At 50.8% G+C, this 15367-nt stretch overlaps 1 protein-coding gene across 1 annotated transcript; it reads left to right on the top strand.

Moving 5' to 3' along the window:
• Positions 1–10224: 10224 nt before the first annotated feature.
• Positions 10225–14478, top strand: CDKN1B (cyclin dependent kinase inhibitor 1B). The gene is made up of 3 exons (XM_075051719.1): positions 10225–11185; positions 11780–11910; positions 13178–14478. Exons 1-2 carry the CDS (start codon positions 10711–10713, stop codon positions 11899–11901), a joined length of 597 nt encoding a protein of 198 aa, XP_074907820.1. The 5' UTR covers positions 10225–10710; the 3' UTR covers positions 11902–11910; positions 13178–14478.
• Positions 14479–15367: the final 889 nt, after the last annotated feature.

Here is a 15367-nt window from a genome sequence, read left to right as displayed (position 1 = left end):
AGCAAATTGTGATGTTTAACCATGGCCTGCCGGGGCCAGGGCCAGGAGCTTAGCTGTGGATCACCGGGCTTTTGGGGCTGGAGACCATCCCTTTGCAGCCCCCCCGAGGCTGAGGAGCAGTGCGTGCCCATCTTCAGACCACACTGTGCCATCTACTTCTCCAGGTTTTTGGGGAGCTCTGTCAGGCTGGTTTGCGACAACTCGCTTACGCAATATAGGCTGTATCTTCTTGCTGCTGCCAGATTGTGGAAATCTGCAAATAATTGCGAAGTCTGCCAGTTTAATTGGATTGTGGTGTATTTGCACAGATGGGTGAAGTCTTCCAGGCCAATATTTTCCAGAGTGACTTAGCAGTCTGTCAGCTTTAAGGTGCCCAATATGAGACTCCTTAAAAGCGATGGGTTTCTGCAGATTTTTTTAAGAGAAGCACCCCCAAACAGAAGTAATCCAAACCTTCGATCACCCAGACACCCCTTGCCCCAGAGACCTTGAGATGGGGGATCTTTCATAGTAGCTTGATGTAAGCCAAACTAAATTCATAAAAATAATAAAAGACATCTTAACACATCATTTGTTCAGCAGAAAAATCCGGTGTGAATGTGTATGTGTGCAGGCATTTACACAGAAAGTATAATGAATAAATGAATATTTGTGTGTTAAGGGAAGGAGGAAAAGAAAGAGTCGGCTGTTGTTGTTGTTGTTTTTTTTTTTTTTTTAATAACGTACAAAATGTTACTGTGGAACAGTGTCGCTGTGTGCTCTGGCCCTTTTCCAGGCCTAGAGCTAAGTACTTACTAGGGAAAAGAAAGCATCGTACTTGACTTTCTGAAGTATAGGCTGTTATCGCTTGTTAGAAGCTGAAAAGGAAAAGAACCAAATTACTTATTAATTAAATACAAACTCTGTAAAATTGTTCAGAAATAACCAGCCCCTGGGGCCCAAGCTACAGATGCCCGATATTTGAATGGACAAAAGAAAGACAGTTTATTAGCATTATCATCAACTTTTTCTACCAATAACTTGCAGGGAGACAAGAAAGCTGTAGTAGATACTGCTGTTCTCACTGAAAGATTCCACTAAATCACCCTTGCAAAAATAAACAATTTGTAAGAAGGAGTAAATGGCTATTGTAAAATGTTGTTAGGAGCATCCACAGAAGGGGCAGTACCAACCTAAAATCAATTCAATTAAGTAAAAAAATAATTTCACAGGCAGAAAAATGATCTAGCTACATGATCTTGCTGTAATTATTATTGAGAACATGACCTTGGAAGTCTGCACAATTGTAATGAAGTTGAGGTGCCCTAGTGCTAAAGTCATTCTCGAAAATAGGACTTCAGCAGCTTTGAACCAAAGCTATCTAGCTTTGTAAAGTCTTCCCAAATGATTCTCCAGATCATATGTTCAGAGCTGAAGTCAACCCTTCACTTGTGTAGCCAAAGTGGACCTCGGTTCCCAGTGTGAGGACTTCTCACTATTTTGCTGTGTCAGTTAGTTTTTTGTCTTAAAGTTCTTAGTTCTGAAGCCATGCTACTGCTAGAGACTTTTGAATCTTTCCTTTCCAGTTGAATGAGTTCCTTGTACCTGTGGATAAGGGGGAAGTCTCAAAAAGCAGAAGACATTAAAAAGTACCCAACACTTATTCTTTTGGAAACTTCAGCATTATTAAAACCCTGAAGCGACCTTGCACCCTCAGAGCTGTGTATTCATTAGAGCCCAACCTCCACCTTCCCACCAGGCACCCTGAGAAGGCTTATTGCCAACCATCTTCTAGAGCATTAGAGACCGGTTTTCAAAGGTATTTAGACACCTGAATGCCTTTGAGGAGTTGGCCCTGAGTTCTCAGCAGGCTTAATTTGGCCTGGTGGGTGGCTGACTAGCTTCTTTTGATTGCTGAGTGCTGAGAGTTGGGGTTTTTGTTTCTAACTCTGGGACTGAGCAAACCAACCACAGCAGAGTGAGGCAGGCCGAAGGAAGGGTCTAGCAAGGTCTAATAGTTTGCTCTGAAGACTTGCAAGGAACATGTTAGAAAGGGCTCCCCGCTGGCCAGAGCAGCTTTGGCTGCTCTCACGTTCTTAAGGCTCTCTTGAAATGATGATGTGCTGTAGGGTCAAAAAGTGTTCAGACACCCACAAGGTCAGATGAGGGCTTGGATTAATTTTTGGTAGTTTTGGAAGGGCAAAGGAGTTCTGAGAGGTTGCACGTGGCTTGCGAGTACTGAAGACCACCAGGAACAGAAGAACTAATTTTAGGACTTTGTTACGGAGATCCCAAGAGCAGTTACTGAGTCAGACCATAGCTTTTGGTGCTTCTGTGATTTCCCACCTGACTGTTGCAGACTTGGGGTGGGAGGCAGCAGCAGAAAAGGAGAATTGCACAGGGCCCTCATAGTATCAGCTATGTTTTGTCATTGTCATTCAAGTAAGCTATTAAATATAGACTATAATATTTGCAATGTTGTTCTGAGTGGAAGTTGTTCTCAAAAAGCTTTTCAAACTGGAGATAACAAGGTGACAAATCCTTTAAAGTGATGCTTTCAGGTACTTGTCTTTGAATAGATGTCCCAGTTTAGCTGCTGGCAGCCAGAACAAAGGGAGTAACCAGGCAGCTTGTTAGAGTCAAAAACCACAGCAGATTAGGCCTCTGCTCTGAGAAATGTTTAACTCCTTATGAGGGAAACCCAGAACACATGCTGGTACATACAAGGGCTCTCTTTTTCCATCTTTCTCATAAGCAACTGAAATCATGGCCCCAGCACATTTTGCAATAGGCTGGCTTCAGTGAAATAATTTTTGCCTTTTGGCTTGCCAACTTACTCTACTATTTTAGGCATGGCTGGTTTAGATCAGCCGTGAGCAGGGTTAGGAGCGCTGATGGCAGCCTGTTGGTAATTGGGCTCAGCAGGCTCTCGCCCTGGCAGGACTGCCACTGGTGGGGATGGACGGTGGCAGAGCACTCCTGGGGAGGAGCAAGGAGTTGTAAGTTTGGCTGCTGGCAACTGGGCTGCAAATTCTTAGAGAGCTGAGAAAAGGGGGAGGGGATCCTGCTGAACCTAATATGCAGGTTGCTTATGAGAAGATCAACTCAGAGACAGTTCTTGGGTGGTTGTTTTTTTCCCTAAGTGGTATCCCCCAAAAGACTGTGTTTGGTTCCAATGTGGGGTCACTGGGATGACAACGTTTCTTTTGTTTTGCAGTGCCTGTCACCTACCTCATAAGGATTTTCTTGTTGCCAGATGCTTGCAGAATCCATTTTCAATTTTTCTCTGTAATAACATCCCATTGCTGTAGGTTAATGCCCTGGCTTTTGCATCCTGGAGCTGTACAATTCCCTTGCTGGGAACAATTAGCACAAACAAGATGTGGTAAGCTTGAAATGTAATGGGTACTGTTATATTTGTAATTACCCTGGCACCTAGAGACCTTGACTGAGACTGAAGTCCCACTGTACCCAGTACTGTACAAACAAAGCGTTTCCAGCAGCTTAAAGTCTAAACAGATTAGGAGAAGGCTGAGGGGAGAAATGCAGGTGCCAAGAGTTGCAGCAATGTGCATAACATGACCCAAGGCAGCCAGAACCAGAACTCAGATCTCAAGCCCTGCTAGTAATCAGTTACTTAATGCCATCATTTTGCTATGTGAGTTGGGTCATCTCCCTTAAAGGGTTTAGAAAGTAGCCAGACCAGTTCCTCTGTTTACATAAGGAAGATGTTTGCAGACCTCTTGATCCTAAGGCAATTAATATAGCCCGTTGCGGGGGTGGGAGGGTGGGGGGGGTGGAATCTGGGCTAGATTCTCCTGTAAATGGCACCTAGAATGCCTAAAATTCTCACAGATGCAGATGTTTTTGTGTCGGGTTTTTTTTGGTGAGTGGCCTCTTTGTGGTCAGTTGTAAGCATCACATTTACATAGTTCTGTATTTCTGACAAAGCCTATTGCATAAAGTTGGGATCCTACCAAATGAAAACAAAACAAAACACTAACGAAAAATAACAAGCTCTTCCAACAATGTTCAGTAACTGAGTTAGAGGTTAGTGCTGCATTCTGGAAAAAAAAAAATAAAAATCCAGGCACCATATGATTTCATGCGCTAAAAACTTTAAACATTTCAGAGGAACATAACATATGACATAGGGTGTTTTTATTTAATGAATGGCTTTAAGAAATGGGGCCAGTGTCCCTTCTCACAGATGAATGCCTTGCGCCAAGAGCGTTGCTGTACAATGTGTCATCACTCGGGAACCTAAAGAATTGTACTTGAGAAAACATCGCTACAAAATATCATCCCCTTCCCAGAAAGGTTCACTTCAGGCTTTGTAGAAAAACAGAACAACTCATTTCCACTGAATATAATTCATCTGTTGAGAAACTTTCTTAAAGGCGTAGGTTGCGGAGCAAGTGGCTGGAAAACTGTTTAATCTCATAGTGGCAGTAATAGTTCGTCATTATTATTACTGCTTAGCTCTTGCATTGCACTTTCTATACTTGGTGGACTTTACAAACACGAAGCAGTTAATCCTCACCGTACCCTGGGGAAGGGGTAAAGTGTTTTCAGACGCTTTACGGGGTCTGTGCAGAGGTGCACTCCTGGAGCTGGAGCTCCCTGAAGCATTTCACCTGAGTGGGGCTTGTCTTCAGCCTGGGGTACAGCTGCTGCCCAGGCAAGGGCCTTTCATTTCACTGTAAAGGTCAACCACACAGTGAACTGGAGGGCTTTGTCCAGTTGATTTGTACCTGAGAATATTCTGTGTGGTTTGCATTGTGACTGGGGGGGAAAGGGAAAGGGAAAGGGAAAGGGAAAGGGAAAGGGAAAGGGAAAGGGAAAGGGAAGGGGGCTGTTTAGCCTCCATGAGAAGCCTCTAGTTAAGATTCTCATGTCAAAAATTTGCTATTCTAACAAAGTGGCAAGGGATATGTGATGTATGAAATGGGAAGTCTTACACAAATGGAATTATATTGGCTTGAAAATGCTTTTGTTCATATGGTGTGTTTTGTTCGGGGAAATTAGGCCAATTTACAACAAGTAATCATTTTACTGTCTAAGTCTCACCTCCACAATAGTGTTGTTTGCTGGGATAGCTCAACATAAGAGAGTGTGTGTGTGTGTGTGTGTTAATTTTTAGGGACTGCATATGAACATCCTCTTCCTTGTCCCTGGTGTGGAAATGGAAAAGTGGATTACCCAGAAGGGTGCATTGCTGCTGGCTGTAGGACACTCCCAGCTTCACCTGCTTCAAAAGCAGTTTAGGCTCGCTCTCATTTTGTACTTCAGGCAAAACGGAAAAAAAAAAAAAAAAAAAAAAGTGGTCTGAGCCATACCGGGAGATTCTTCCCTGAGATAAAATCAGGGTCGTTTAGAAGGACTGCTCCTTTAGCAAGTCAGGGGAAGGGTGGTGACAAGCAGAGAGCTCCACAGAGAAAAGAATGAGTAACTTTTCAGTGCTAATAGTTTAACCTGTATCTTCTGCAGACATAACTGTTTGTATAATCTGCCCTACAGCACAGTGAGACGGTCCAACCCCTTGCACTAGTGCAGAGAAGGCAGTTCTGACAGATTACCCAATTTTTAACACAAATCGCATTAAGGACACCCCGAAGCTGCACCCCCAGCCAGCACCCTCTCAAGGGCTCAAAATCCCCTGAACCGTTCCTCGCACCCTGATCCTGTCCAAGGCTTCTGCAGGTGTGTGATGGGGCCCACACCCCAGAGCACAACTGCTTTCCACCTGCTGCAAGGGAAGTAGACAGCAGAGCCCCCCCAAAAAGTGAAGGGCCGCAGGGCTGAGAGTAGGGACCCTGCCGGGGGGGGGGGGGGGATGCTCTCAGGAGGGAGGCCGAGTCCTGGCTCTGGCCTGATCTCTGTCCTTAGGCTCCCTCTAGAGTTTACATCAAATGAGCAAAAGGTCTTAAAACTCGGCTTGGCTGTATCCCCCCCCCGCCCCCGCGTCCACGGTGTGGGCAGCACGCCTGCCTCCTGCCCACGCTGAGCCCTGCTGCCTGCAGCAAGGGGCTTGCAGGCAGGACGGGCAGCGGGAGCAGCTCCCTGGCGTGCCGGGGGGGGGGGGGGGGAGCTGGCATCTCCCAGCCCCTTCCTCGGCACCACTCCAGTCCTGGGTGCTGCTGGATGATATCCCAGGGTCTTCGTAAGCTAAACCGGCTCTTTCCTCCCCGACGGTCTCTGCTGCTGAGCCGTACCAGGCCCTCATCCTGCCCAGAAGGGAAGGGGCTCCCATTAAGCACGTTACGAATATCCCCAGTGTACTCAGGTGAATTCTCGGGGCCTGCGCCTCGAATCTCGTAGAGGCCTCACCCCACACCTTTCGAGGAAATTAGCATTTTGCCGGAGAAACTGGAGGTGTGGGGAAACAGCATCAGCTCAGTAACAGCTGAGGTCGGCGAGAAGCAAACTTCCTCAAGGCTCCAGCTTTCCAACGGGTCGCTCCGTGCTGCTGCCCTCTTCATCCTCAACTCCGGAAGACGCATCCTGTGGTGGAGCTCGGGTATTATTCCCAATTTCCCTGCTATTTGCAAGGGAATATTGCAAATCCCAGACAACCCAGATGCTTTACGTGTGCAGTTTAGATGTGCTTTGCTGGTTCACTTGACAACTTTATAAAGTGCTGGGGAAGGAGGGTGGCCAAAAATGAGGACGGGAAGCTTGCCTGGGCGGTTCTGGAGGAAAGAAAAAACAGCGAGCAGCTCTGCCAGTGGAAAAGCCCCAAACAACAGAGAGGAGCAGGGTACTGGGAAGAGAGGGGACAGGGTGTTCAGAGGCTGTTAGAGGAGCCAGGACATTCCTCGCACAGACCTCCCTATAAACACTCCTCCCTCCTTCCTAGTTCACTCCTCCAAGTTTTGCTTGGGGGGACTGGGGGGGTTGTTGCTGTTGCTTGTTTTCCTTTCTTTCCCCTGATCCCCTCTTCCGATCTTCGACTGGCTCCATCTTCAGCTTAAACGGCAACAGAGCGAGGAAAAAACGGCTTTTGGCGGCAAGAGCTTTGGGGTGGCTCTCGGAGCTCGACCCCCCTCCTCATCCTCATCCCCACCCCGCTGCGCGGCCGCGCAAACCCCCTCCGCAGCGCGGCTGCTGTACCCCTCTTTTGCAAGACGATGGCGCTCTGATCTTTCCAGAGCTTTACTCCGGGACTCTCTAGTATTTTTTTTTTTTTAAAGCCTTCCCCCCCCCCCCCCCCTTTTTTTTTTTTTTCCACGCTTCGCTGCTACTACAGGCGGGCGCCTGCCTCTCTCACGATTTGCTGCAGCCATCGGGGGTGCCTGACTGTAAACAAAACACTTTAGATCATGGCAAGGTCGCTGCAGACACAGCCTTTTTTCTCCTTTGCAGCCGCAGCGATTTAAGGTGGATTGCCGAGACCGGGGGGGGGGGCGGGGGGAGAAGCCGAAGGGGTCGCGCTCGGCCCCCGCGGCCGCGGATGCTCCAGGGATGCGGATGCTCCAGCCTCTCCCCCCCCACCGCGGGACGCCGCTCTGTTAATGTTAGTTTTTTGGTTTGGTGTGGGTTTGTTTTTTTTTTTTTCCTTAATTTTATCCCCTTTCTTCATCATTTGTCCCAGAGCGACCCCAACGTTTTTCAACCGCGCGGGTTGGGGGCTGCGCTGCCCGCGGAAAAGGCGCGGAGCTAGCGCGGCTGCGGGGGGTACAGCCCCCCCCCCCGCCTCTTCCCAGCCCCTCGGAGAGCAAGGGAGGGGGTGATGGAGGAGAAGGAATAGAGGGATAAGCCAAGGCACAGACCACTCCTCTTTCGTTTTCTCTTTTGCTTCCATTAGTGGCTTAAATTATTTGCGCCCCCGCCCCTTTGGCTTTAATTACTCGTTTTCAATATACTTGTACAGCATCCAGGGGCTTAGTCCCAGGCCCTTGTGCTGGGGGAGGTATAAACAGAAGAACAAAATAAAGAAGGTTCTTGTCCTACAGTAACTTGTTTCTTCTTTTCCAAAGGCTGCAAATAAATCAGTGCTCTTGTGCACTGCAGCTGTGTTCCTGGTTGTTTACCTGTGGGGCATGTGGTCTTTTCCAATATTTGGACCCCATTATTTATTTTTTTTTCCTGGTACGTGTTTCTGCTCTGGTACAATGTCGTAATCCTACTGACGAGGGGTTTGCCTTTCTTTTGTGGACTCGGGAGACAAGCAGTGACTCCCAGGGAGCAGAGACTGGGAACTCCTCGGCTAAGGAGTCACCAGTGAGACATTCGGCAGGTTACCAGCAGGCAGGCCCACATCAGCAGGGTGAGCCCTGGGCATCTTCAGGGAGCCCCCCGGACATATTTTGCAGATCACTTTCTTAGCCTACAATGACTCTCCTGTGTAGATCAACAAGACAAGCCAAGTGTCTCACACCTGACAGAGAAAGTGAAGTCTGAAATGGCACTTCCTTGCTGGTGGCTATGGAAGTCAGAGGCAGGAAAGCCTGGAGAAATGAAGATGAAATCCTGCAAATAAAGCAGATGAATAGGCCCAGCTTTGCCAGCTGATACAGTTTTATCATGGACTTGCAACTTCAAAAAAAAGTCCCGGCTCCTGCAGACATGAGAATGTCAGCTTTAATTTTCTTAAGTGAATTGCTAGAACTTGCGGTTGATGAGAGGAGATGGAAAACAACTTCCGAGTGCTAAAAAACCCAGAAAACAAATAAAAAATAACATGGCTAATATTTTACTTCAACCTTGTGGTTTTTAAACTGATCTCACTTGTATTTTTTTTTTTGCCTGCGCACATCATTTTTTTGAACTGGGGTCTGGTGATACTGAGATTACTTGGGTGAGTGGTGTGAGCAGAGCCCGGGGGCTACTACCTTGGGGCTGATGAAGGCAAGCAGACTGCTGTGGCCTGGGCTTGAGCGCTGTGTAATGGTTTTGACCCCCAGCCAGTGTACGCAGAGTTCAGCGTATCACTTCAGAAGAGCAACTGCAGCCAAGGGTTCGGTGGCCCATCAAAACTGCAGGCCCCAAACCAGAGTGAGCCTGTGGGTGTAAGTACAGCACAGGGTGGAAGCTCCGTGTCTTCAAGGCCAAATCAGTTGACTTTTCCCTCGGCCAGTTAAACCCAGTCGTGTTGACCCCTGCCTTGTTGAGGTAGCTTGTCACTGGTGCAGCCCCCTGCCCCAGAAGCAAAATTTGGAGGGGTTTGCTCTGCTTGCAGAGGAGACCTGGCCATCTGGATGGGTGTGAAGAGCCTCCAGCCCTCCAAAGGGTCAGGCCCTGGATCTGGGCCCCTGGAAAAGTCAAAACCTTCGGCACCTGAGAGCACCCGGTGTGTCCTGCAAGGCATCGAGGGGGCTGCCCTGCCGAGCGAGGGAAGATGGCCGTGGAAGGGGCTGGAGACAAGGAGGGTGGCGAGGAGGATGCTGTGTTGCCCTTATCCCCACCGTACCTGCCGTGGCTATCCCATGAAGCCGCTCCAAAAACCCCCGGCTGTGACTCTTGGCTCGTCTAACCTTCCGAGCACCCGAACGGGACAAACCCGAATACTTTTGTTTTCTTTCCCCTGCTTGCTGAGATCTGAAATCCCTGCGGAGGTTTTGTGCCCTTTTTTTTTTTTTTTTTTTTTCTCTCCCGAGCCGTTTCTTCACCTCGTCCTTTCTCTGCTGGGAAGGCAGCGGGAGGTGATCCCCCCCCCCCCGTCCCCGGGAGCCCCCAGCCCGGCTCTGCAGCCGGTGGGCTCGGGGTGCTGCGGGGTCAAGGTGCCGGCCTCCCCTGCAGATCCCGGGGAGACAGCCCCCCCCCCCAACCCCGGACCTCGGGGGGCTGCATCGCCAGAGCCCAACCCGGGAAAAAAAACCCAAACCAGGGCGGTGGGAGACTCCTGTCACAGAAACGCGTCAAAATGTCACCAGCCGCCACCACCACGCAGGCCTCTCGGGCAAGCAACGGGATGGGGCGGGGGTGGGTTGTGGGGTTTTTTTTTTGGGGGGGGGAGTGGGCACAAATCCCGCCGAGCCCGAGTTTTGCGGAGGGAGGTGCCTTCCCACCCCTCTCGCCGCCATCGCTCCCCGTCCCCCGGCCTCCCCCTCGGTTCGGCTCGGCTCGGTTCGGTTCGGCTCGGCTCGGCTCGGCTCGGCTCGGCTCGGCCCGTCCCGGCCGGCGCCACCTTTAGAGCCGGCGGCGGCAGCGAGGTAGGGCCGGGCCGACGGGGCGGTGCCCGCCGCCGTAACCAATGGCTCGGCCGGGCTGTTTAAATAGACTCGTCCTGTCAATCATTTTCTTCTTCGTCAGCCTCCCTTCAATCGCCATATTGGGCAACCGAGAAAAGGGCTCGTCTCCCCTTGTTTTTTTCCGTCTCGCTTTTACTACGCGGCGGCGGCGCGGGCGGCGGGGCCACCACCAGCAGCACCAGCAGCGGCGGCGAACGGCGGCGGCGGCGGGGCAGCGCCGCTCCCCCCCCCCCCCCCCGCGCACCGCTCCTCCACCCGCCCGGGGCTCCCCGGCGGCGGCGGCGGCTGTCGGGGTTCATCCCCGGGCCGGCGCTTATGCGAGGGCGAGCGTTCGCCCCTTCTCCGCGGGCCGAGGGCGAGCGGGGCCGAGGCGGAGCCGGAGAGCGGGGCAACGCGGAGAGGAGGCGCGGAGGAGAGCCGCCGAGAGCCGAGAAATAAAAGGCGGAGAGGAGGAGGAGGAGGAGGAGGAGGAGGCTGGGGGGGGGGGGGGGAGCAGCGAGCAAAACAACCGCCGTCAGAAGAAAGAGGGTGGGGGGAGATGTCAAACGTCCGTATTTCTAATGGGAGCCCTACCCTGGAGCGCATGGAAGCCAGGCAGTCGGAGTACCCGAAGCCGTCAGCTTGCAGGAACCTCTTCGGGCCGGTGAATCACGAAGAGTTAAACAGGGACTTGAAGAAGCACCGCCAGGAGATGGAGGAGGCATGCCAGAGGAAGTGGAATTTCGATTTCCAGAATCACAAGCCGCTGGAAGGCAGGTACGAGTGGCAAGCCGTGGAGAAGGGGAGCTCGCCCGACTTCTACTTCAGACCCCCCAGGCTACTGAAAGCTGTCTGCAAGACCTCCGGCCGCCAGAGCTTGGATGTAAACGGGAATTGCCAAACCGTGGTTTTTGTCGGTTCTCAGGGAATCTCAGAGGACACTCACTGTGTAGATCAAAAGACTGATGTTTCTGAAAATCAGACGGACTTTGCAGAGCAGTGCACTGGGCAGAGGAAAAGACCTGCCACCGACGGTAACGTACCCTCGCGAAAACCGCAGCGCTTTTTTCTCCGCCTGCCCTGCCGGTGCCAGCACCGGGGCTCTCGGCCCCTTCGCCCCTGCCACGCGTGGCCTGGCCGCGGTGGGCTGTGCCCCGCCGGGCACCGGCTCGGTGTATTCCCCCTCCTCCTTTCGCCTAAAAAGAACCAAAAAAAAAAAGCCCAGGTGCTGTTGGCGGTCCCGGGCGGGGGCGGGGGTGTCCCCTCGTTAAGTGGGAGCCGGTCGATGATTTGCAAGGAAAAGCCCGTAGACGCGGATCATCCCCTCTGCGGGGACCCGGCCTCCTGCCCAGGTGGGAGGAGGTTCGTAACGCTCAGGCGAAGCCAAAGGGGGACAGGGATTTTAGCCGAAAACGGGAAAACTTGGATTTCTTACCTAGAGAGCTGCCCGTCTCCCCTCCCCCTGCTCGCTTTCACGTAGCCCATAGCCGACATGGGGATCCGGGAATATTCTCCCCCCGCCGGCCTCATCTACCCCCCCGGCTGCCGAGCAAACATCTGGAAGGAAAATATTTTAATATCACTCTCCCCCTCCACCCCCCGCCTTGTTTTTAATTTTCCCCTCCTAGATTCCTCTCCTCAAAATAAAAGAGCCAACACAACAGAAGAAGAGGTCTCAGAAGACTCCCCCAGTGCCAGTTCAGTGGAGCAAACACCCAAGAAATCAAGCCCAAGAAGACATCAAACGTAAACCGTTTAGGTAGGTTCCCTTTAGGATCTGGCATTGGGATGCAAAGAAGGGAAGGAAAAGGTGACCGAGGGGGTCTCGCCCTTCTATAAGGGGGGGGACAAGGGGGTGTCGAGCCCCTCTGGGCTGGCTGCGGGGTCTTTTCTCCCAGGAAGGGTGGCTTTCCCCAAGCGCTTGGGGCTGGGTGTGCGTTGGAGGGTGGGGGTGGGACGCGTTGGGCTTGGAAAAAAGAACAAAACAAGGGGCTAAAACCCAGAGCCGGGCACCGCAGCCTCGTCCGGGCTGGGGCAGGGGCTGGGGTGGGAGCCCCGGCCGCGGTGGGACCGACCCTGCCTTCCCTCCTCCGGGAGTGGGACCGGGAGCGGAGGAAGGGGGAAAGCCCTTTTCCCGAGGACCGTGCGGGTGGAGGCACCGAGTTTCAAACGCGGCTGGTGCGTGATGTTGGATGACAAGGGATTTCGGGGGGCTTTCCGCGTCCCGTCCCTCCCCCGGTGCTTTTCCACCTACAGTGTCAGCGTTGCCGTCGCATGTCGCGGCGACCTCCCACCCCTGGGAGAAATAAGTCAAGAAGTTGGGTCTGAGGGCAAACCGGGCAGTTCTAGGCAAGGTTGTTTTTTTTCTTTTTTCTTTTTTTTTTTTTTTTTTTTTTTCCCTTCCCCTGGTTGTTTTGGTTTGGTTTTAGACTCTGGCAAAGGGGAGAGAGCGGGTTAATGCGAGCTGGGTTGTCCTGCCTTTTTTTTTTTTCCTTCTTCTTCTTTCCTCCCCCCCCCCCCTCCCCCTTCTTGTTGTTGTTTTGTTTTAAGGCGAGGGCTGGGGCGGAGGGAGTTGGTAAATTGCGCCGGCGGTTTTTCGGAGCCGAGGTTAGGAGCGAGGTTTACAAACACGATTTGCGATTGTGCAGAAAAGAGATTAAGCTGTAAAGCAGAAGTTGCAACAAATTAGTCCCGCTGGGGTGAGCGGTGGAGGAGCCCCCGTCAGCATGCGTGGCTATGCGAATACCGCTACTACCGCCCGCTTGTTTGGGACACACAGGGACACATACCGGGCCGAAAAGAAGGGATCCCGCCGCTCCCCCCCCCCCCCCGGTAAAGCGGGCGGAGGACGGGCGGGCGGGGGTGCCAGCAGCGCGGCCCCGGGCAGGGCCTGCCCGCCCCGGGGATGCGGTGTCGGTTTGAACCGGTTGCGCGGTGGATGGCGTTTCTTTTTTTTTTTTTTCGACGTTTTCTAATCGTTTTCTCCCTCTTCTTCTTCTTTCCCCCTCCCCTCTCTTCGGCTGCAGAGCGGAGGATGTGCGTGTGTCCTCGTTCATCGGGTGCGGCGGGGAGCGATGAAGCGAGGAAGATGTAAAAGTTGTAGTGGAAATGAAAATACATATCGCCGATCTCCGTGGGATGGAGGTCCTGTACAAGCACTGAAAAAAAAAAAAAAAAACCAACAGCAACAAAACAAAAACCAACAACAACAACAACAAAAAGCAAACAATAACACTAAAATTTTAGGCACTCTTAAAAGACCTGCCTCTAAAAGCATTGGATGTAGCATTGTGCAATTAGGTGTTTCCTTATTTGCTTCATTGTACTACCTGTGTATATAGTTTTTACCTTATGTAGCACATAAACCTTGTTGGGAGGGGGGAGGGCGTGGAAGAGGGTGACCGATTGGAACTTGCTTTCACAATCTAGCAAGCAAAGAAATGTATGAAGAGAAGCAGTGTAGGTTTTTTTATTACTTAAAGATGTATTGTCCCTTTACGTGGGTCTGCCGTGTTTTTTCTTTTTTTTTTTTTTTTGTTTTGTTTTAAATGGACCATGGTGGTAACCCTGCTCAGAGCAGATTATGACAGGCCGCTTGTGAAATTTCGTCCTACTGCATTAAACTGAAGAGGTGGGAGCTGTGATGATTCCGTTATGTAGTAGCAAAAGTTCCCCCCACCCCGACCTCAGATCTATATAGCAAATATGAATGCATGTAAGAGTTGTGTAAAATCATCCTGTTGTTACGTTGCCTGATTTCCTGGTGTTTTTGGGTTTTTTTTTTTGTTGTTGTTTTTTTTTTTTTTTTAACTAATCTGGAGGGCCTTTGCTCTGAATCTCGAATATTGTTGTTTTCTGATCTGACCCACTTCCTGAAGTGTTTGTGTGTGAGGGAAAAGGGATACTACATCTTTAAACAGTATTTCTACATTGCCTGTGTACCTGTATGTAAAAATAAAAAAAAGTTTGAAGTGTACCTGTGTACATAACTCTGTAAAGACACTGAGAAATTATACTAACTTATTTATGTTAAAAGATTTTTTTTAATCTAGAAGACAATATTTTTCCCCATAAAGCCAAAGTGGCATGTTTTTGTGCATTTGTAAATGCTCTATTTGGTAGACTTTTTAGGTTTTTTTTTTTTTGTTTGGGTTTTTTTTTTGTTGGGTTTTTTTTTTCCTCTTTCTGATAATTAATATGGCTGTGCTTAAAGGATTGCAGACTGAGCCAATTTAATATTTTTTTTTGTAATGTGTGGGAAAAAAAATCCAGATTGATATTGTTTCACATCAAGCAATCAATAAAGAAAACTGCCATATATAAGAAATATGTTCTTCATTAGTGTGTGTTTCAACCTCCCTCAGCCTGGCACAGGAGGAAATAAGGCTCCTTCGAGAAATAACAGCAAGTTTCCTTTGGGTATCTCTTCCCGTGGCTCCAGCACAGGTGAAAAATAAGGAACGCAGCTCGCTTTCTTCACCCTTAGTGCCACGCTATCGTTTCTCCTCTGTGATAACTGGGAATAACATGCCCTCTTAATGCGAAAGAGTGGAATTTCCTCCTGTCGCAATTTTTTTTTTTTTAATTTTTATTTTTTTTTCTGAGGAAGAAAACCACCTCGCTCGAGGTTATTTCTCACACTTGCTCGTTCGACTCGCAAGGCTTAAAACTCGAGCCTAAAATTAGCCCCTTCCTGGCCCGGACCCACTGCCCGTTGTGGACCGGAGAGCCACCAAATCTCCGGCTTTGCCTCCCCCCCAGCCCTCACCCTCCCTCCCGGTGTGCCGTGCCGGTGACCCCCCCGCCGGTTCCACACGGACACCCGTGCTCTCCTCTCCTCTCTTCTCCCTCTCCTCTCCTCACGGCCGCCTTCCCTGCGAACCAAGATGGCGCCTCACACACCCCTGTCCCAGCAGATGCTGCTGCGGGGCACCGCCGCCTCCCCCCCCAAACCCGGGCAGATGGCACCCCGAGGTCTGTGCGATTCCAGCCGCGAAACCTGGAAAACCCTGGCGAAAATCTAAAAAAAAAACCCCCAAACTATTTATTTATTTATTTTCCCAGCACGAACAAAAGTGATCGTGATGGAGAACACAAACAGCGGCGTCGCCCCGAGCCGGGACAGCGGAACCTCCCCCGGAGTTTCCCCAGGGACTCTGTGTGTGTGTGGGGGGGGGACACGGACACGCTCGAAGGGGGGGGCGCTGCCTCATCCC

This window comes from Buteo buteo, chromosome 19, assembly GCF_964188355.1.
Source record: "Buteo buteo chromosome 19, bButBut1.hap1.1, whole genome shotgun sequence".
Taxonomy (NCBI): domain Eukaryota; kingdom Metazoa; phylum Chordata; class Aves; order Accipitriformes; family Accipitridae; genus Buteo; species Buteo buteo.
The sequence above is the reverse complement of the archived record's forward strand: the minus strand, read 5'-3'. Positions and strand labels throughout refer to the sequence as shown.

What these genes read in the sequence shown, in the direction of transcription:
- CDKN1B (XM_075051719.1), top strand. Translation starts at nt 10,711, where the DNA reads ATGTCAAACGTCCGTATTTCTAATGGGAGCCCTACCCTGGAGCGCATG. An exon ending in GAAAAGACCTGCCACCGACG is followed by an intron (nt 11,186 to 11,779) that starts GTAACGTACCCT and finishes TTCCCCTCCTAG; the next exon opens with ATTCCTCTCCTCAAAATAAA.